The 22,294-nt window shown below is 38.6% G+C and overlaps 1 protein-coding gene across 8 annotated transcripts in view; it reads right to left on the bottom strand.

Moving 5' to 3' along the window:
* The window catches only part of FRMD6 (FERM domain containing 6), a 241,852-nt gene that overhangs the window by 12,305 nt on the left and 207,253 nt on the right, over window positions 1-22,294 (bottom strand). For 4 of the 8 annotated variants that reach the window (XM_040477130.1, XM_040477131.1, XM_040477128.1 and 1 more), the window contains 8 exons: window positions 19,945-20,035; window positions 16,953-17,056; window positions 15,861-15,937; window positions 13,426-13,612; window positions 10,077-10,232; window positions 6,609-6,674; window positions 5,673-5,741; window positions 2,619-2,793 (listed from right to left, as the gene is read on the bottom strand). In XM_040477130.1, the coding sequence (XP_040333064.1) occupies window positions 2,619-2,793; window positions 5,673-5,741; window positions 6,609-6,674; window positions 10,077-10,232; window positions 13,426-13,612; window positions 15,861-15,937; window positions 16,953-17,056; window positions 19,945-20,035 (925 nt within the window). Of the gene's footprint in view, window positions 1-2,618; window positions 2,794-5,672; window positions 5,742-6,608; window positions 6,675-10,076; window positions 10,233-13,425; window positions 13,613-15,860; window positions 15,938-16,952; window positions 17,057-17,147; window positions 17,167-19,944; window positions 20,036-22,294 lie in introns of those variants that run through there. The other 4 variants (XM_040477132.1, XM_040477134.1, XM_040477135.1 and 1 more) reach the window with 4 other exon arrangements.

The raw sequence follows: 22,294 nt of genomic DNA, 5'->3' as shown, positions 1-22,294 counted from the left end.
AGCACGGCCTTACTGTTCTATGTGGCTGGCCAGTGTTCCCTTCCCAGAGCTGTATCACAGACCTGGTACAAATAAAAAGTGTGATGAAGGAAATGCTGACGTGATTATGAAGTTTATTCTGAGACCTGGGAAATGCAACCTCTTAACTCCCTAGTAATCACCGGAGTCAACAGCACAGATTACCAATGTGTTGGTATTCTTTGGATTCCCTCTGTTGTAAAAGCCCAGAGACCACAGAGCTTTTCATATATTATTTTGGAACAGAATGCAGTGTGACCTCTTGGAATATGGCCTAAGAATAAGCTCCCACTGTTGAATAAAGTTGGGTTAAAAAAAAAAACTTTTGTTTTTAAACTTTTTTAATGACAAAGGCAATCTCCCCCTTCTAAATGCTATGGAATAATTCTTGTGATCATCTTCTACCATAAGATGCGAAAAGAGTATCTCAGACAAGATGGATCTAAATTAAATTTAAGAAAAATACACTCTCTTTCTGTGCTGTTTTTTTGCTAAGAAAAGGGCTTTATTGTAAAAGTGATGAAGACTTTAAGCGTGAGTGAAATAACTGGCATCAGGCCAAAACTGGCCCAGAGAAACTTAATTTTGGGTGTTCTTTAGACTCTGAGGGATCTCTAAGTAGAAGAAAAGAAGTATGTTTTCTTTAGAAGAAAAAAAAGATATCCGCCCAAATCTATCTACATTTACCCAAATAACAAATACAATCCACACCTTTATCATTCCTTCATTGCCCTAATCGCGAAAGCCCCCAAATGCACTTGATACTACTAGGCGTGGTAACAGACCAAACCCTGCCCTCTAAGAACTGAAAATTCTTTGTCATTTTACCTGAGAACCTATAGGGCTTCTGGAATTCATTCAGGCTCTAAAGGGCTCCCCTTACGGTCATCTAAGCAAGAATCTGCTAAAATGCTGGCAAAGCTGATGAGATAAAGAAACTTCTCAAGGCGCTATAAGCTGGCCATTTAGGAATGTGACCCATTTGGCACATGATGGGCTCTGCACATAAGTCACCTATTCTTACAAGTTCCCTTGGCGCTTCTGTCCCATCTCGAGTCCTCCTAATAATCATGTCAGCATTGGAGAGAGGTGCTTGTTATCGCAATGTGTCATCGTGGGGAAGAAGGGGCAGCCTGGCAGCAGAGGAAGCCCATACACCTGGTGGTTATACACCAGTTCTCTCCAAAGACAAGAAAGCAGTTTGGTGGCAGACCGTGCAAAATGATTCATGTTCTAATGGCTACTTAAGATGCAGTGGCATCCCCAAACTGGGTCTCATTTAGTTAGAGATAGGTTTTGAGAGAAATTGATTAGATGTGCAAGCTTCTTTCAGGTTTTTTCTTAACAGGACAAGTATTTGTGTTTCTGTGAGAAAGCTGGGGTCTGAGAGGTCGAAATCTGTTTCAGATAGGGACCTAAGGATATGAATCTGCATCCAAATGTTCATGCAGATATCCTAAATCTAATCCAATTGAATTATAAAAACTACCACAATGGGAATCTACAAAACAAATGGAAGACATTGAAATAGGCAGGGGCGCCTGGGTGGCTCAGAGCCTGGAGCCTGCTTCTCATTCTGTCTCTCTCTCTCTCTCTGCCATCTCCCAACTCATACTCTATCTCTCTGTCAAAAGTAAATAAACACTAAGGAAAAAAAATTTTTTTTAAAGAAATAGGCAAATGAGCACAGTAGCATTTTGGGGGATCAGAAGTTCGTGTGTGTTAAATGGAAAAACCCTGGGTGCCATGACTTAAGATGAAGGGCTAACCAGTAGAGTTGAAGCCTGCTCTTAGAGGCCCCAATCCCTGCCTTCCTCTTCCTTACCGTGACTCATTCTCCTTTTCAGGGGCCCCAAATGTATCTCAGCAAAGCCCCCACAGGACTGGCTGATATAATCCTCAAATGGAAACTTCTTTCAGGGCACTTAGGTGGCTCAGTTGGTTAAGTGTCGGACTCTTGTTTCAGGTCAGGTCATGATCTCACAGTTTGTGGGGTCGAGAACCGCGTTGGGCTCTGTGCTGTCAGCGTGGAAACTGCTTGGGATTCTCTCTCTCTCCTTCACTTTCTGCCTCTCCCCCGTTCTCCCTCTTTCTCTCAAAATAAATAAACATTAAAAAAAAGAAGAAGAAAACTTCTTTCTCCTTTGTCATTCCTGCTGACCCAGACCTGGGGTCCTCTCAGCAGTCAATAAGAGAGACTGGAGACATTTCTGTCTCCCACCTTTATTGTTACTTTAATCTAAGGAGTAATTGCACTGGAAAAAATTCCAGACTCCAAGGTGCTCGGAGTCGCAGATAAATCTTGCCCTGCATCTTTATGTGGTGGCTTTTTGCAAGGATTTTCAAAGCAAGTGTGGGGAAACGTTAAAGAGACTGTACTTGGGGATAGCTAAATGATAGCGATGACCTCAGGTATTTGGGACAGGTGCTGGGACGGTGGTGAGATGTGAGGCGGAACACGGCCCTGAATCTGGAGAGGCTCAGCCCTCGAATCCCATTTTGCAGGGCTCTAAAGCCCCAACTGATGGCAGCTACAGACTAAGGGGCCAGACGTGGCCAAGGCACCGTGTGTGCTTCTCCCGCCCAACACTCTGCCATACCTTCGTTCTCCTCCAGCTTCCGGATGTGGCGCAAGACAGGCTGCAGATTCATGTAGAGGCGGTGGCTGTTACTCAGGAGCTGGAGGAGGTGTCGGGAGCGCATGGGGCACCCTGTGTAGTAGATGAGCTTCCTGGCGGAGGGCAAGCCATCTGGCAAAATCTCAAATTTCTTACCCTGTGGAGCAAAAGCACGAGTCAGCTTTTGGAAGGTAAGTCTCTAATTTGCCAAGGTCCCCTTCATTTTTCTCTTTAGTAAGGAGACGTGCAGATTCAAAAAGAGACGTATAAAGCTGCATTCAAAATGCAGCGAGAGATAAATTGCTCTTTTCCTTTTCAAAAATGTCCCAGGACAAGGATTACCAAAAACTCAGGGAAGTGTCTAGCCAGGGTCATCCGGTCGACACCGACCGGGTATGATGGTGGAGGAGTATCTTTGGTTTCTCTGGCTAGTCAGGCCATTTATACAATGGAGAAGAGAAGGGCTCATCATGAAAGCATCTTCAAATGCAATTCCAACACCCTAATTCAGCAAACAAGATGACATTCTAGAAGCGTGATGCATTCAAATATTTGTTAAACACTAGGTACCAAACACTGTGCTAGTCACCAAGAAAACAACAGTGAATAGGACAGACGAGGTCGCTACCTTCACAGAAATACATTCTGGTGGGAGAGATGGCAAATAAACATATAAAATAACTATAGTTTGTGATAAACTCTGAGGAGGAAATAAACGAGGAGTTATAAGAGCAAACACTATAAATACCTTTTTAGGGTTAAGAAAATACGGAAAACTTCTTCAGCTGGATAAAAGAGGGAGGCTGGGTGGGGGGCACCTGGCTGGCTCAGTTGGTAGAACATGAAATTCGTGATCTCAGGATTGTTAAGTTCAAGCCCCACACTGGGTGTGTACGGTTCATTTAAAAAAAGGTGGGGGTGGGGTGGGAGGGGATAGGTGGAAGCTAGAGGGACAGCTCAAGGGATGAGACAGGAAAGAGAAAGGAAGAGATATAAGTACCGTTAAGTATTTCTATCAGAGATACCAGGAATCTCATTGTTTAAGTTTGGGATCATTAACATAAAGTTCATTAACATAAGCTGAGGGTGAGAGTTTGGCAGTTTTTTATAGTTATGGAAAACTGTAAGTTTATTTATTTTGAGAGAGAGGGAGCACACACGCATCTGAGCTAGGGAGGGGCAGAGAATGAGAGAAAGAATCCCAAGCAAGCAGGCTCTGCACTGTCAGCACAAAGCCTGGCCTGGGGCTGGACCTTACAAAACTGTGAGATCATGTGACCTGAGCTGAAATCAAGAGCTTAGCCAACGGAGCCATCCAGATGCCCCAGAAATGGAATTATCAATTCCTTCACCTTTCCTATGAATGAACAGGGCAGCAGGATTGCATAAGGAATACTGCGGACACAATGATTCTCAGCCAGAAGGGAGAAGTAAAGCAGAAAGAGGCATCTTCTAACCACACACTTAAAGTCAATAAAAAACAATATGGCTCTGTGTATCTCGGTTGGGAATGGATTTTTCACCTCTCGATTTTTCATTTTAAAGGAACCACCAGTGGATCCCAATGCTAGAATGGTAATAACTGACGCTGAATGAGCACTAGGCAGGTATTGACTCATTTAATCCTCAGAATCAGTCTATGGGGGAGGACCAATTATCTCCATTTGGGAACAAAGAAACCAATGCACAGAGGTTAAGTAACTTGCTCAAGGTCACACGACTGGGGCAGGACTGGGCTGGCTGTGAGAAGAATCATCTGGGAAGTTCATTAAAATAGATGCCTGGTCCTCAACCCACACCCTCTGAATCAAAACTCTCTTAGGGGAGGAGGATGAGGCCCAGAAATCTTTATCTTAAAACAACTCCTCAGATGAGACCGATGCAAAACTAGATTCAGGAACCACTGTGTCCAGGACCCTTAAGAGACTCAATTTCATAAATGCATTTTATGTCTACTCAATTTGGGACATGACTGGGGTAATGGGCTAATAATTTGCTCATTTTCATACAGCTCAGATCCTTTCACAAAGGGCCTAAATGAGAGAGACCAAGTGAGGAGGAAGCAGGTAGGGCCCCATTTGATGTATGAGTGAAGTGAAATCAGATTGAACTGGGCCCAAGTAATTAAAATAATGTAAAGTCAGGAACAGGTCTTTGACTTCACAGGGCAGTATGGAGTCAGAACGCAAATGCTCTTTGGCAATACAGCCCTTTATTTATATAGACCATGTTCTTTATTTGTGTATGTGTACAAATCCTTATCTTCCTCCTTTGTGTATTTTTTTCCAACAATTTCTGAACAAAGAAAAAAATATGGATTTTAATGACCACCAGATATACATATTATTAACTGTAATTCTTTGAACCCTGCCCCAAACCGGATAGAGCCGGCAAAGTAGAGAAACAGCTGGGAAAAATCATGAATTTGCTCTTATAACAAAAAAGAGGATACTATTCTCAATATTCTAAAAATAACACCATTTTTTTCCTGTTAAGAATTGTAGACCTTTCTTTATAATGATGAGTTTCAAAGAGTTAGATATTAATAGAAACATCTTTTTATATCACTCTTTATTCTTTGCTCAAAAGAAGTAACTTCCAAAAGAACTGGCCTACCCCCACGCCAAGAGTAATTTATCCTGTGATTATGGCTTTCCGTTTTCTGATCCCTCTGATGTAGGCTTTTGAAAATCATTCTCTTTGCTGAAGTCATCTTGCACATTCTCCCACTACATTTCTTCTGCAACTAGAATAACTTAGGATAGCACGGTGGGGACCAGACTCACAAATTAAATAAATAATTTCTTTTGCTGTCAAATTCCTTAATTTTAGATTCATGACCTATGAGTGGCAACGAATAGAGCACACACATAAGAATATAAGAAAGTGAGTTGTCTTCATTTTCAACTTTTTAAAAAAAATATCAGCTTTTGTGCCTGTCACAGCATTATTTTTAAAAACAAAACAGGGAACAACGAAAATCCACAAAAACAAACAACTGAGCAATTTTTCTTTAGTCAGTTACTTTAAACTTACCACAAATACCAACTTTCCAACATTTGTCCAGGGGAAATCATAAAGTAATTGTTTCTCTTCATCTAAATTCTGTGGAAAAAAATTTTAATGCATACAGAGTTACTGAGGAAACTGCCAGACACTTTAAAATGGCTCTAACTTCTCTCCCAGAAAACTAAAATACAGTAATTAAAATCTGAAAGAGATCCTCAACTCTCTTTGGAGATGTTCAGACAGTAATTAAAAGATTAGTGAGACAATTCTGTAGCTTTGGGTTCCTGAGTGACTGCATTAACTGGCCTTTCAAGGCAACCTTTTCCCTTTGAGCCTATCCATAAATTTAAATAAAAAATCCAAAAAGACTCAGGCATTGGAGAGATGAGATAAGGCACTCAGACTTTCATAATTGGATATTGTGCCTACATCAAGATAAGAGATTCTTATATTCTCCCTGGTCTCACAGAAAGAGGGATTCTCTCTTTCCTGTTGATGGCTGTGGTATAATACCATCCCACCTGCAAAAGCGTGACAGGGACAGGGGACAGGCTATATCGGAAAAGTGTAATGAAAATTAAAATACAGTGGTCTGCCACTGTATTAAGATGTCATTTTTTTTTTCTTTACACAGTTGTAACGCTCCAGAGGAGCATTATAATCAGGATATTTAAAATCAGTAACACACAAAGAAAAATGTTTGGATGTTAATGATCTGTTAGTGATGAACCTGAGCCAATCTTGGGCTTATTACTTTCTATTCTAGAGGACTTATTACTGTCAAGGTTTGGACTGTATCACTTCATTTATCCTACATCATCCCCATTTGTACTAGACAAATAGGAAGTAATGGCCAGTCGATGGCCAGAAATGAACCAGTGAACCTGTCCAAGGACCACACAGGTACACTGTCAACATGAGACATGGCGGATGCCACTTGACACTCATTTCTCATTTACTGACCTGAAAAATCTGTATTCCCCGCATGGTCAGTCCAAGCATCAGAGAAGCTTCAATTTCCCTTTTATCCTATAGAAATAAAATCATATGAAACAGTAGTGGGTTTTGTTTTTTTTTTTTTTTTGTACAATGGACAATTAAACACCAAAGGGAAAAAACAGGAGGAGAAATCTGATTAGAAAATTTTTGATTTAAAATAACTTCATTCAGGGGCATCTGGGTGGCTCAGTCCATTAAGGATCCGACTTCAGCTCAGGTCATGTTCTCACAGCTCCTGAGTTCGAGCCCCACATCAGGCTCTGTGCTAACAGCTCAGTGCCTGGAGCCTGCTTCGGATTCTGTGTCCCTCTCTCACTCTGCCCCTCCCCCTCTCGTGCTCTGTCTCTCTCTCAAGAATAAACATTAAAAACAAAATATAAATAACTTTGTTCATCTTTTTGCATCCCTAGCTTACCATAAGCTTTAAGAAAATCATGAGCACATACACATGAGCAAGGATATATTCTACTTTTTAAACCACTGAGATTTCAAAGGATTAGTGTTTTTACTATATTATATACACTTTCATATCTGACAATATTCTAAATACCGCCATCGCTGAAAACTCTAGTAAACAATACTATTTTTGCTGCTTGCTTATTTATTTATTTATTTATTTATTTATTTATTTATTTATTTATTATTAGTTCTCTTTCTTTTCCCAGATGTCAGAATCTTGAATCTAATATCATAGATATATTCTGAGATGCATTAGATTTTATAGGTTTCAAACTATGTAACTCTCCTGCCTCTGAAGCCAAAATCAGAGGCACGCCTAAATATTTAAGACTGTCATCCCATGAGGATAAAAAACTGTAAAAGCTTTATATTCAGTTTGTTTGGAAAGAAAATACTTATTTCTAAAAAGTTCAATTGTCACTTGCCAATATGATATACATTCTACCAGCTAAACTATAAAAAAATCAACTAAAATGAGTGTAGGGGACAAAAACCCCTGAAATGTTCTCTGAATTTTAAATGTACTCTGAAATATGACCACATCTTTGGAGTGCTCATATGTAATAATGGGATATAAGGTATGAAGTTCAAAATAGAAGATAAACAAAATCACAAAGTAACTAAATTATTTTCATTATGAAATTCCTCAATAAAAATAAATGAGTATGTTTAGTGCCAAGAATATGGGAAGAAATATTTTTAGAAAATGCATCCTCATCTGGTATAGTAAAGACAAGATATGGCCTATTTTCACTATTTGGGCTGTTTTCTCCAACTAATATGTTTTTACATCAAGAAAGGCACATACAGTATAGGTTCAGCAGGAGAAATCAATCTATCACTGTGAGTTTAGGTCAATTTCCTCTTCAAGGCTACTCTGATTGCTTCCTGAAATAAGATTGTGCTCATAAAAATGCTGGCTGTGCAGGCACAAGGCATGTACTACTGGGAGAGGGACACAGAAGTTTTTCCCCCCAGAATGTTTCCTATCCTCTGTCTACCTGATTTCCACTTTACGAGCAGTTTTAATGGCTGCCACTTGATTTCTCTAAAGAATGAAAACTCCGCCCATGAGGTAACAATATCTATTTCCCCACTTCATTCAGTTTCATTATTATTAATTATCTTGCTTTAAGAAGATAAGAGAGTCATTTCCTTTTTTTTAAATTTTTTAGCATTTATTGATCTTTTGAGAGAGAGAGAGACAGAGCACAAGTGGGGGAGGGGAGAGACAGAGGGAGACAGAATGCAAAACAGGCTCCAGGCTCTGAGCTGTCAGCACAGAGCCTGATGCGGGGCTCGAACTCATGGACTGTGAGATCATGACCTGAGCCGAAATCCAACACTTAACGGACTGAGCCACCCAGGTGCCCCAAGAGAGTCATTTTCTATGCCATGTAGAAGTACCACATCGTAAGCAAATAAAAGGTAAATCTTTTAAGCAAAAGATAAATTCCTAACAGGATTCTTTAAAATACTATGTTTCCCTATCAAGTGAGAAGCACTTGGTATTTATTGAGCACTGATTAATGTACCAGACATTCCACCTGGTTATTTCAGATTCATTACATCATAGAATTTTCCCAACCTCGTGAGATGTATTGAACCATTCCCACTTAATAGATGGTCCAGAATTATAGTTCTATTTGCCTAGGATCCCATAACAGTGGTGATGCAGGGTTTCTGATATCTGACTGTAAAGCTACACTCACTCCTTCTTATACACCATTCATATTTCCTGTACATTTTAAAATATAAACTGATTGTCAAATGCCATTTATTTGCATTTTCTCATATAAACTGAGGTGTCACAAATGAAACCACTCAAGGAAACAAACAACTCCGTCCTTCAGGAATTTGGCCAAAGAGATCTTATAGAACTCAATTATGCCTCTCAAGGATGACAGGACATTAACAATTTCATCTCTTGGGCACAGAAGTGAGAAAAAAAAAATACCATTCTTTGGTACCTAATTAAGTTTTCTGAACCAGACAAGAAGATCATCCAGTAACATATCCAAACTACAGCCTAGTCTCCAATGGTCTAGTTATGCTAAACTTACCACAAAGGGTATAGTAGTAATAAGAAGCACATTAATAACAATGATAATGGTAACAACTTAACATCATTCTGAACATGTGCTGGGCACTATTTTTATCCACGAATTCCTTTAGTCAAGTAGACCTGGGTTGAATCCTGGCTCTGACCATTGCTAGTTTTGTGGTCTTTGGTCTGTTTCCTTCCAAATAGAAGCTGAATATCACAGCTTCTATTTTATAGAACTGTGAGGATTTAAAAAAGAAAATAAAGCGTGCCGCATAAAAACAATACTCAGTAAACACTAGCTGTTGTGGTTGTTCTTCTAATTAATGGATACAGTGCAGGTATGGCTTCACTTAGAGGAACATTAAAAATTACATCAAAAAAGTTACAAATGTTAGTCCCCAAGGCAGAGATGCAGATTTGGAAAGGAGAAAAATAACTATTTCATAGTCACTGAAAAGCCAGACTCACAATTTGAAGCCACTTGGCATCTCAGCATTAGAACCATTATAAAGGGACTCTATCATGCTCCCAGGCCTGAGGAAAAGCATCATTAACTCGAAGACTGAACTACCATGAGAAACAGTTCACATGAATCCTTTTTAAAAAAAAAAAAAAGCCCACTAAAAAATGATATGACAACTTTTAATAAAAGCTTCTTCAAATCATGAAGGTATTTTGTCTTCAGAAGCTGCAGACTTGGGTGCCTGGGTGGCTCAGTGGGTTAAGTCTCTGACTTGGGCTTAGGTCATGATCTCACAGCTCTTTAACGAGTTCAAGCCCCATGTTAGGCTCTTTGCTGTCAGCGCAGAGCCTGCTTTGGATCCTCTGTCCTCCCTCTCTGCCCTTCCCCCGCTCACTCTCTCTCAAAAATAAACAAACATTTCACAACAACAGCCAAAAGCTGCAGGCTGACTACGGTTTTGTACCTTATACAATCTGTAGTAATGAACGGCAACATCATCCAGTCGGACGGCCTCTTTGATGTATTTAAGATGAGCCTCGGAAGCTGTCAGCGCAAACTGATCTTTGTGCATGTTTGGAATGTGCTTCAGGATGTAGTCCTTCCCTCTCTTGGAAACAACCTGTTGGAATACAATGGGTATGCACTGCCACATCTGTTGGAGTGATGGGAGTCCTACCCTTGTCTCCCAAATGATGAAAGGACAAGGACCTAACATAGGTCATGGAAACTGGCTAATTTCCACCAGGAAATTTCCCACTTGTATTCTGTTTTCACCATCTGTTATGTTACGAGGCTGAATCAGCTAGTACTAGAAGCTCCAAAGTCAATTTAGCTGTATATCTGAGAAGAAAAATCACAAGAAATGAGAAAAATATGTTCTCTTGGCTTTAAACTCACCAAGAAAAAAAAACATGCAAACTTGCAAAATTTTGTACACATCACTGTTTATACTTGCAAAATTATTGGTACTACGAAATACATCTACTGTCAACACATCTTCAGGTTCTGGATCCTACTTAACTCTTCTAAAATTACAGCCACAGAGTGGGAGGTTCTAAATGTTAATCCAAAGAAGGCAGGGGACTGGGAGGAATTCTCTGAAACATTTTTGGTTTTTGCATAAAAGGCTGATGTGAACACTCTATTTGAGTATTTGTGAGGAAACAATTTCATTCAAACATTCATTGCAATTCACTATGGCTTAGTTTTTCAACGGACAGTAGCCTGGGCCTTTCAATGCCCAAAACATATAGTATCCAGCAGCTGCAGGCTAAGATTAGCTAAAAATCTTAGCCAAGGGGCGCCTGGGTGGCTCAGTTGGTTAAGCGTCCGACTTCAGCTCAGGTGATGATCTCACAGTCTGTGAGTTCGAGCCCCAGGTCAGGCTTTGTGCTGATGGCTCAGAGCCTGAAGCCTGCTTTGGATTCTGTATCTCCTTCTCTCTCTGCCCCTCCCCTGCTGATGCTCTGTCTCTCTCTGTCTCAAAAATAAATAAAAATATTTAAAAAATTGAAAAAAAAATCTTAGCCAACTTCATAAGGATTATAAAACATGGAAAGGATTATGCAAAGAGAGCAAAAAGAGTAGTGCTTAAAATCATCAGAATAAAAAATAAAGAATTTTTAGTTTTAAATGTTTTTATAGATATTGACATTTTGTTTCTTCCTATTATTTAAACATGATAGATTGCTGGCTAATATTGCTGAGAACTCAAGTTACAGATTTTTCTTTCAGACTCCTTTTACATGGAGATCACCTAAATTAGTATTTGTTAACTTTTCTCGGCTTAAAGAACACACAGAAAATAATATTTGCAAGGGCACTGAAGTAAGTGGCTTTGGTGATCCCAAAGTATCTCAGTGCTCTGGAAGCTATGGCGCACTGACTGGGAAGATCTGATTTAAAAGACCGAGATTCAGCAAGTACGTGATGACAACTTACCGGATGTAAACATAGGCTAATTTGGGTTCCACAGACACTGATATGTAAAAGCTTGATACCTTTTGTGGTTTCTCTTTAACAACTGACATGCTGGCAATCAGTTCACAAAAATTTATATTGAGCACCTCAATGCGAAGTGCTGAAGAAACAGAAAAGGTATACTTTAAGCCTGCCCTTTTGAATATACTAATAAACAGTTCACTGGAGGCAAAAGATAAACAGAAAATAAGATGTAAAACACTACGCATAGCGGGGGCTTCTAGAGCCCAGAGGAGGGGCACTGGGTACCTAGCCAGTCTGCCCAGAAGGAAATACATCTGAGCAGAGTCTTGGAGAATGAACAGGAGTTGGCCAGGTCAAACAGGGAGAGGGGTTCTGTTGGCTAAGGGAACTTCAGGAAGAAAGGCCAGAAGTGCAAAATACTACAGGGCGTTTGGAGACATAGGGATTGCTGGATGTTGTTAGAGCGTAAAATTCAAGGTGCAGGACAACCTGAAAGGAAGCTGGAAAGGCTGGCAGAGATCAGATCCTGGAAAGTTCCTCGGTTATGTGTGGGAGCCTGGCTTTCACTCTGTAGGTGAGAGGGAAGCCCCTGAAGATTTAAATCAGGAGCAAAATCCACTCATCCGCAAGCTCTAAAGACAGGGGCAAAGACAACAAGCCCCCACTCAGTGCTGCTGAGTGCTGATGAGAGCTGGAACCTGGGGGACGGGAGCAAGGATGCTGGGGAGGGCACACGACAAACATTCAGGAAGCCTACCACAAGGAAACTTCAAGAGAATTTGATTTCTTAAGCTGGTGACGGGTAATCAAGTATTTTATGTTCTAGGTTGTTTCGGTTGGTTTGGGCAGGCCAGGGAGAAAGAAGGGTGATGGGGAGAGCTCTGCAGGAGACTCAAGTTTCTGGGTGACTGGGTGGATGGCAGTGCTACTAGCTGACATTAGGGACACAGAGGCAGGAATACATGAAAGCAGGTGGGAGAAAGATGAAGTTGACTTGGGACATTTTGAGTTTGAGGTGCCTATGGGTAAACAGCTGTCTCATGGACACAGAGGAGAGAAACAGATTTGGGAGCTACTGACACATAGGTGGTTGTTAAAAAAAAGAAAAGCATTCGTTTGGAGGAGATCCCCAAATGAAGAGTGGTTCTATGTCAAATGCAGCCGAGAAATGAAGTGGAAAGTGTCCACAGAATTCGGCAACTTAAAGGTCACTGGTGACCGTACGGACAGCATGAGGAGTGGAGAGGAACATCGGGGACAGAAAGCAGATGGAATTGTGTTGAGGAAATAAGGTAAAAAAATCAGATTTTCAACAGAGGCCTGGAGGAAGGGTGGGCACAGACATGGGCAGGGTTGGGCGGAGAAAGGACAGTTGAGACAGTTGGAATAACCTAAATTTGCCTGCTGCCGTAAAGGCGTGGTTCCTCTCTCGAGAGTGGAGGAGATGGCGGTCAGGGCAAAGTGACTATTTAATTTGTTTTCTCAACATAGGAAAAGCTGTGAATGATCTTACTTTTCAAAGTGTAATGTTTTTCTCCCTTCAAAGGGAGGAAAATGATGCTTGAATTAAGAGTAAATAAGAAAGTAAAGACCAAGCAACTGCCAAAAGAAGGCTGGTAAGTTCCAAGTTCCACCACATTTAGGATGGACAGAAATCCTCTTCCCCTTTAACTGGAAGGAGCAGATCAAATATATCAAGAGATCATGTGTACAATGCTCTTAAGTGTTAAACTTCTATCTGGGCATCACGAAGGGTTTTACTGGCCACAAACATCTGTGTTCCCATTTCTCGAAGCAACCTGAGTAGCAGCATAATGAACTAGAAATGTGCTAGAGAAAACACTTTAAAACTTGAAAACAGTGCCTACCCAAGATGGGAAGTAAGCCTCCGGCTCAAAGTATTTTCCATAGTGCTTATTCCTTTTGAAGTTCCCAAGATCAGCCTGCAGGGCAAAGGCTGCCAGCAGGAAATAGGCCTCTTCTCGGAGCACACACTGAGAATGAAGAACTTGTTTTCTCAGGTGCCAGTAATAATAGTATCTTGCTGCTCTGTCACTAGGAAAATAAAAGAAAACAGAACTCACATTTGATGGAACAATCCAATGGCGTGTAAACAGAACCCAAATCCTGCTATCCATCTGGTGACAAGAGCTCTTCTGTTTCTGTTCCCTCTTCCTCCCTCCACACTCCTTGAAAAAAAGTGGGTTGGGGGTTGAGGCTAATACCTGATTGCTGCCTCACCCAGGTTGCAGGGAGGTAGGACTCCAAGTCTGACTACCCCAACAGGCAAAAATAACATTTCCCGAGGCCTATAACATTTAATTCATTCAGAGAATGGAAGCAAGATCTGAATCATCCATTCCAACATGGTAAATATTTCACTGAAACAAGTATTACTCTAGAAGCCTAGGCATTTGTTGTCTGCGTTAAAGTAACTTTGCTGCAATAATGCGGCACATATGACAGAAACAAGGACAAATCTGAGGGGACAATCCTGGCTTTAATGTTTTGCTCCTCTGTTTTGTTTTGTTTTTCAGCTGAGCACATTACAAATACCCTAAGGTCCTTATAAAAAAAATTTCTGTTTAAATGCCCATTAAAAAAAACTATAGTGTTTTGTTTTCTTTCTCAGAATGAACTGGAAAAAAAAAAAGCTTGCTTTAAATCTCTCTCTCCCTCTCTCTCTTTTTTTAATTAAGTGGATGTTACTTTATGGGTGTGGTTTTATAGGAACATGTTATGACAGTCATGATACTCCTCACAGATGGAAATCCTACTAGTGCACTCATTACAATCCGTTGAAGTCAGAAATAAATATAGTTCCCATTAAATACATTGAATAAGAAGTGCTGACTGGGGAAAAACATGGTCAAGCTCCAAAAAATGTCACAGGCAAATGGGATGCCTTTGTGATCAAAGTAAAAATGCAAGAAAAAAAAAAGAAGTGTGTGTGTGTGTGTGTGTGTGTGTGTATTTAATGAGCTTACTTGCCTCCCCTATTAGTTTAAGTCAAAGGTTTACCTGAGATTTACAATGCATTAGCTGATGACAATAAAAACATGAGTTTATTTTAACTAAGATCATGTTTAAGTATGATGAGTTTAAAAATAAAGCGTTTATGTAATTTTTTCCCCATGGGACAGAGTACTTTTCAAGGCATTTCTTTTTATAATGCTGACCACACAGTGTTTGGACTAGTTCATCCCTGGGGAAAAGAGCAGAAGTACAGGGATGAATTAAACATTCATTAGCCCCAGGGGGTTAATTTGTGGCTAAATAATGTATTTTCCTTCTTTTCAGCACATTCCATACTTAGTAGGTAAATTGAGCAAAAATTTTACATAAACTCCAAGTAACTAAGAAAGTTTCTTGGCCTTTAGAAAAAATTATTTATGGGCTAATATTTTTTACTTTTTAATTTACATATGGCAATAACACAAATATTAAGAGCAGATCTCACATATAACTTATTAGCCAAATGTATCTTTGTATCTTTTAATGGAGTTTCTCAGAGTTTGAAAGTAAATAAGGAAAACAGAGTTCACATTTCTAGTATTTTCCATCAGCATTTTCTATCCATTAACAAAACCAACTCTGAAAGCTTTCCAGCACTGAATCCTCCTATACAAATGATAAACTGAGCTTTTGAAATGGTAAATTCTGAGTCTGTATCAGTAGCATAGAATTGCTCCTGCACCCACCTCCAGAAGAAGAATCAACTACCTGCCCTTGCCAAACTGCATCTAAGATTCTCACAGGATAGCTCCACTGGGTGTAATCTTAGCTTTAAGGCCCCTGCCAAGAACAGAAGCAAGACCCCAAAGGTGGAAAGAAAACCAGGCTATATCGACACCATTTTTACAGGAGAGTTCTTGCTGCTGCCCTACTCCCCATCTCACCACCAGAAAAGAATACAGTCCTTTAATTAATTTCTCCATTCTTCACAAAAGTGCTAGTTCCTTCTTGAATGAAATATCTTCTTTTTGGTGAATGACTGGTTATCGAAAATGGGGAGTACAGACAATGTGAGGCAGTGACATTGTTAACATTTTCATCAATAGTCTAACATTATCATTCATCCATTCATTCATTCATTCCACAAATATTTAGAGCGCTTACTGTGCCTCTTTTCTAGGAACTGAGGATACATGAGTGTACACAAAGATTTCTTTTAAAATCCTTGCTCTTTTGAAATGTGTATTCTAGCAGATGGAGACAAACACACACAAGAACTTTATTTGGTTATGTTAGAAGGTGAGTGCTTGTGGAAGTGAAGGTTTAGAGTCTCTCCCTGTCCTCATACCTGATCAATCTGCCATTTTCCACATAGTACTGCACACGGAAGTGAATGATCATAGGAGGTCCAAATTGGTCAATACCCTAAAACAAAGACACATATAAAAAGAAAGCTATTTTTAGTAACTGCAAAATGGGTTTTAAACTCAACAAAATACCATTATTTACAAGATACTTTTAAACCTTGAAAGGTTTTATCTACTTCTAATGGGGCTGGGTGGTGGTGGTGGCTGGGCAGAGGGTAGACAGTTGTCCATTATGGATATTAAGTTCATACAAAACTGGGAAGTTATAAAGCATCATCATGTATTTGATACTCATTCACTGTAATGCCAATGACAACATAAGGGAAGATAAAAATAAATGCCAGTGGAAATTTCTAGTTGAGATCCAGTTCCTCTCTCAGCTCTATCCCCTGTGGTGACCATTTGCTCCTCATTACAAATGTTCTCTTGTTCCTCTGACATTCCACATACCAAATTCTAATATGCTGTTTGTTTATTTAGACTTTAATGTTCCTTACTTTGTAGTTAGCTTCCAAGTAGCCTTCCCGTTTATTCCAAGAATTCTTAAATACGAATCGGAGGATCTAGGATTAGACATTGGGGACTTATTCCTGATTAATATGGTGGAAACACTAGGCAAATTCCCTGTGAATGATGCCCCATGTAAATGGAATTGATGTTTATTAAATAAAGGCACCAGTATAATAAAGTAATAAAGTATCAAAGTACAGTAAAAGTAGATTTAAAAATTAGGAATAACTTCTAGAACATCAGTTTTGATGGCTAACATAGCCACAGAAGAGAAGCAAGTTCTTTTCCCATGGTTCTCGTTTCAAAGTATTATCCCCAAATTACTAAAAAGTTATTATCCAACATGATTTAAACAGATACCTGAAATCTATCATACGCTATAAGCTATTAATACTTTATTAATGTGACATTTTAGAACTTACACATTTCCCTTTTCCATTCTCTACTTCATAGTGTTTTTATGAATTAAAATTTAAAAAAATTAAATATTTTTCTAATGTCTAATAACTAGAATAAACCTTTAAAAAAAATCAAAATAGTTTTGCTCATAAATGTAATCTCACCCAAGTGACTTCGTATTGTCGTACCTTGCTGGCCTCTTTCTTCCATTCTTTTGGACAGTATTTATACAGCTTTTGTGACAACTCCATATAGACATGTTCATTATCTGCACATTAAAAAAGGAGGCAATATGATAAAGAAAAGATGATTTTTTAAAGAAAATACACACAAAAATGGGTTCTTTAAAAAAGCCTCACAATTTGTGAATGTGCTCTGAATTCACATATAAAACGTGAACAATCAACAAGATACTAAAAGACAAAAAGTTGGCTAGACATTAATGAGATTCTTTAAACTATTTTGTGTTCGCAATACAGAACACATCTTATTAAAAATATGTAGTATTTAGAAGAAATACTGGCTTCCACATCCTGCTTTTACTAAGTTTCTATGGTCAATCCTAATGCATAGTCAAACTTCCAACTCTGTGCTTACTTGCTCTTAGAGAAACATGCTTTTGCTTAGCTCACAGAGGACTCCTGTCATAGCTGCAGAATAATGAAACAGGGCAGAAACACCATCCTAACTGCTATGTAAGAAATGAGACAACATTGAGGATAATTGCCTATTTCCAAGTGACGGGTCTGACCCATGCTTTGTGAAGAACATCCTTTAAGACAATTTCTTCTCTGTGTTTTCCACATAAAACACACCCTGGTAAAACACACTGTCTTTGGACTGATCCCGTGGAAAGATGAGAAGAATCTCATGCAAAAAAAATAATGCTAAATTATTTCTTCAAGGAGATGATGTTCTTAAGATGAACAGAAACCATGATTGCTAAAAACCCATGTAACAATAATCTAAACATATGAAGACAAGCTGTTAAAAAATATTAAAATTTTCAGATTTCCCCAAGAGAATATTTTAAAAGAGAGATATTTCACAACAGAAACCTTCAGCATTCCTATCTTGTACAAAGTTGTAAATCTTTTTAAAATAGTTTAGTCCTTTTTCTCTAACCATCACTAAGGCAGCATCCTCGTGGAAAGCTCTGCATAAAAATGTACTCACTCTGGAAGGGAAGGGTGTCTCTTTGACTTCTCCAAGGATAACAGACCTGACCACACTGTCACTCCTGACTGAATGCTGGAGAGGTTTGCTTGAAAAAGAGCCATAAGAGAACAGGAAGGGTAGAGTTTCTCTGTCTATAAATGGCATATTAAGCCAGCCAATTTGAATGAAAGGGATAAGAGGTCCCAGAGACCAAAACAAAACAAAAACAAAACAAAAAAACCCAAAAGGATGCTACTTAAATCCACTTATCAGATCAGCCAAATTATCTCCCATATCTCACATGCTACCAGTTAAACATGAAGTGAACAAGACCAGACAACCTTCTTGTTGAATATGGTTTGTGTTTGGCTTGAATTCCCATCTGAGGAAGCAATATAATGAACAGAATGGAGACTGTTCAGCGTAATAGCACATACTTTTAAACTACCACTGTATCTCTGCCATCTGACAGTCTGATCATGGCTTTATATTTTAAGAATTCTAAAGCATATATCAGAAGTCTGCAAAGTGGGTGAAGTAATCTCCAGCTGACACCTGAGAAAACTGAAGTCGAGAGAAGTCAAGTGACATTTCTAAAGCTACATAGCTAGCTAGTGGTAGAACTAGAATTGGAACAAGGTCATCTGCGTCCCTTTCCAATGTTCTTTCGCCACACTACAATCTCTCTTTTAAAAAAGAGATCTTAAAAACTCGTAGTTTGAAATCTAAGGAAGCCATAAACTGGTTTTATTAGACTGACTTGTTAAACAACACAGATCAACAATCTGGCTGTTGTGGTAATAAGAAAGAATTAATTTTGAGTTTAGAATAAAAGAAACAATTTTTAGAATCTATAGAGCATCTTATTTCTCCCAAACCCTTCCTTGAAAGAATGACTGAGGGATGTACTAATAGAAACACGGAGCTAAGCATCTGTGCTTTTATTGCTTTAACTACTACAGGAAAAAAACTGAAGAGCAAATGGTTGATTCATTGGTTCCTGAGGTGTTCCCTGCTCCAAGCTCGCTGGCTTCTCCTAAAAAGACAGCTGAAGATGGTTCATATTTTGGAGGAGAAGGGCTGATCATGATACACTTTCCAACTTGGCAGATCTAAGCTTTTTATGGTACTAACCAGATTCTCAAGATGTCATAAGCCTTTAAATTTAAGCCGATTCCAGTAGTAGAATATGATTCATCTACAAGTATAAAATGTAATTAAATACATTTCACACAAAAAAAGTATTCTTGAAAAACTGAGCAAAGATAGAAAAGGTTTTTTGCATAAGGGTAAATTAGAGAAATTTAAACATATGACTTGAAAGAAAAAGCTTGTAAGGAAAGGCTGCAGGTAAACCCTGGGAACTTAACTCTAAGGTATTATGGGGGTGGGCAGGTGGAGGAGGCTTCATGTGAAGAAAGCCTTCACATAAAGTAAAAGTAGAAACTGATCCCCCATCTTTAAGTCTTATTGTCTGATTGGAAGAAAAGGAGAAGGTGTTAAGAGGGAAAAACAGGAAACAAGAGCAAATTAATAGATCACTGTTATACTATATGGTCAACAGCAAGAAAACTTGAATAGACGAAAGCCATTTTTCTTATGCCTAAGTTTTTTAATGTCAAAAATTATGAAACACATTACAAAAACATGCAAGATAATTTCCTACTAGCTCCAGCTGTTCCCTGAGTGCAAGGAAACAAAAATCAAGCATGGTTCATAAAAACAGAAAAGAACAAATACAAAATTTAGACTCCTGAAAAGGAACCGATTTTTAAGTTCAAACTATGATACACGGCCTAAAATCCTAAGTCTTGTAAGAAATACACAACAGTTAAGATCAAAACACAAATAGTAGACTAAAAATAATGATGAATTTATGGGTATTTTGCCAATCACAATCTTATCACAATACGCCCAAATCAAGTCACAGCCAGCTATAAAATATCACTTCCTCGGTGACAGTTGGCTAAATATATCAGAGATGGGACTAAGACCTACTTTGTATAACACTGAGTCCAAACAGGTGACAGTCCTTTAGCCTGAGTAGGTCACACACCTGGACCAGCAACTGGTGACACAGAATTTTAACCTGTAGAGAAAAACAAACAAGCACACAAAAAACACAACCTGAGACAACAAGTCACTCAAACCCAAATACTGAGCCACAATCAGGCAATTTAATACACCCTGAATGTATGCCTTGAAAGGACAAGCCAACACTAGCAAAACCACTGTTGGTTCATGGAAATTGCTTTAATCTGCGTTGTGTTTCAATACTGATTATCACAATACGAATTTTTACAACATGGCAATAAAGTACCAATGCAATCTTGTACAAGACTCATAAATCTTATGACACACTGACGAGGCCTTAATTCTAAACCCATGGCGCATGGTAAATATTTCAGAAGGTACCCAAAACAGCCTACTCAGATTATCAGAAGCATGAATTAGGCAGGTATCTTTACAAGGAAGGTTTTCTTCTTGATGGTCTAAGCAAAATACTTAGATATTATTACAATGAGTGAATGAGTGAATAACTAGCTTTTATTTATTTTACTTTTATTGTTTTATACCTTTTAAGTACCTAAACAAGGGTCCTTTCTAAGTCCTAGTATAATTCAACCATAAAAAATCATATTAATTTGGAACTCTGAATAGGCTATCCTGAAAAGTCACATGTTGAATAATAACATAGTCTTTAACAGACACAGTTTTAATGATTTCTCCAATATTTAATAAAGTATTTTGGGGGACAGTAATTCTGTTGGGTCTGTCTCATTGAATTCAGAATCACTAAAGCTTAGAGCTGACTTTAAGAGACCATATACAGGTCAATTTCTTCATGTTATGGATGATTTCTTCATGTTATGGTCAATTTCTTCATGTTATGGTCATGTTCTTCAGTAGGTTAAACGTCCAACTGGTGATTTCAGCTCAGGTCATGATCTCATGGTTCATGAGTTCAAGCCCCGCAACAGGCTCTGTGCTGACAGTGCACAGCCTGCTTAGTATTCTCTCTCTCTGCCCCTACCCTGCTCTCTCTGAAAGAAAGAAAGAAAGAGAAAGAAAGAAAGAAAGAAAGAAAGAAAGAACGAACGAACAACCCACAAAGCTTAAAGTCATATAAGCTAGTAAGGGCAAAGCAGCAACTCACAACTTTGCTCATTTAAGTATTAAAATATTTCCAAATGTGTATTTTAAAATATATACAACATGACAGTTTATCATTTCAGCTATATATATTATGTGGGGCATTTGTCCCTCACTTGTACTATACTTGCAATGATACTGATGCCACTTACAGTTTTAATGATAAATTCTAAATTAACTCTGAATTCATGACTTTTTATCATACCTTAATATGTGATTCAGAAAATAAGAGACCCCTGAAACCCCTTGATAACTGAAAGCCAAACAATGCAGAATGGTGATAATTCCAAGTGAAGGTTTGCTGGTCTTTCCACATTATTAAATGGCAACTAATCTGAAGCACCTTATCTAATGGAAAGAGCAAAAGGTATTTATTTAAGACCAAGAGCACCAATTCCGCTGCTTAGAAGCACCAGGAACTCAATGAAGCTGGGATCGTGTCTTATCTTATTTTTAGGATATATAGTTGGCACTCAGTAAATGTCTGATGGATAAAAGCAGGTGTCTGATGCCCATTTGGGCCTCTTGCTTTTGTTCTGTTCCAGGACTATGGGCTAGTCTCTGGCCCACTGAGCACATCACTTTATGAATGTGCCACTGAAGAATTTAGGGAAAATGAAGAATTGCAAACTCACAAACACCACTGGGAGACTATATTTGTCAATAGGAAATCATCTTCTTTGTTCATTAAAAAAAACTGTGTATTTTGAGTTCTATATTGTCCTAATTCTACTTTACAAATAAGCTTAACCAACATGATAAAGTAAGGGGAAAACTATCAAACGTTATATAAAGTTGAAATACACACTGCAAATTTGAGACTTAAGATGCCATACCATTTAGGATACCTTTAATCCTTAGTTTTTACTGTATTTTAAAATGTTATAAACAAAGCAACTGGGATAAAATGTGATAAAAAAGTTAGCAGAAAACTTCCAAACCACAAACTATACATAAAACAAACCATGTTGTAACTGTAACTGTTGTTCAAATAATGCTGTACATTTCTCCCATATATCCCATATACTTATTATTTTTCTGCTAATTTAAATCAAGTATTTGGGGCCTACTGATAAAGCTCTGTAACAACTATGGAGTAAGTAGTGTTCTTGTTTAAAATTGTGGCTCTGAAGTCTTACCTTCTGTGAAAAAAGGCTTGAGTTTTTTGTATTTGCATATTATGAGTCTTGAAGGC

The sequence above is a fragment of the Herpailurus yagouaroundi genome, unplaced genomic scaffold (assembly GCF_014898765.1).
Source record: "Herpailurus yagouaroundi ecotype Mexico unplaced genomic scaffold, PumYag 141, whole genome shotgun sequence".
Lineage (NCBI taxonomy): Eukaryota > Metazoa > Chordata > Mammalia > Carnivora > Felidae > Herpailurus > Herpailurus yagouaroundi.
Note: the sequence above shows the minus strand (reverse complement) of the source record. Positions and strands in the feature narration are given on the sequence as shown.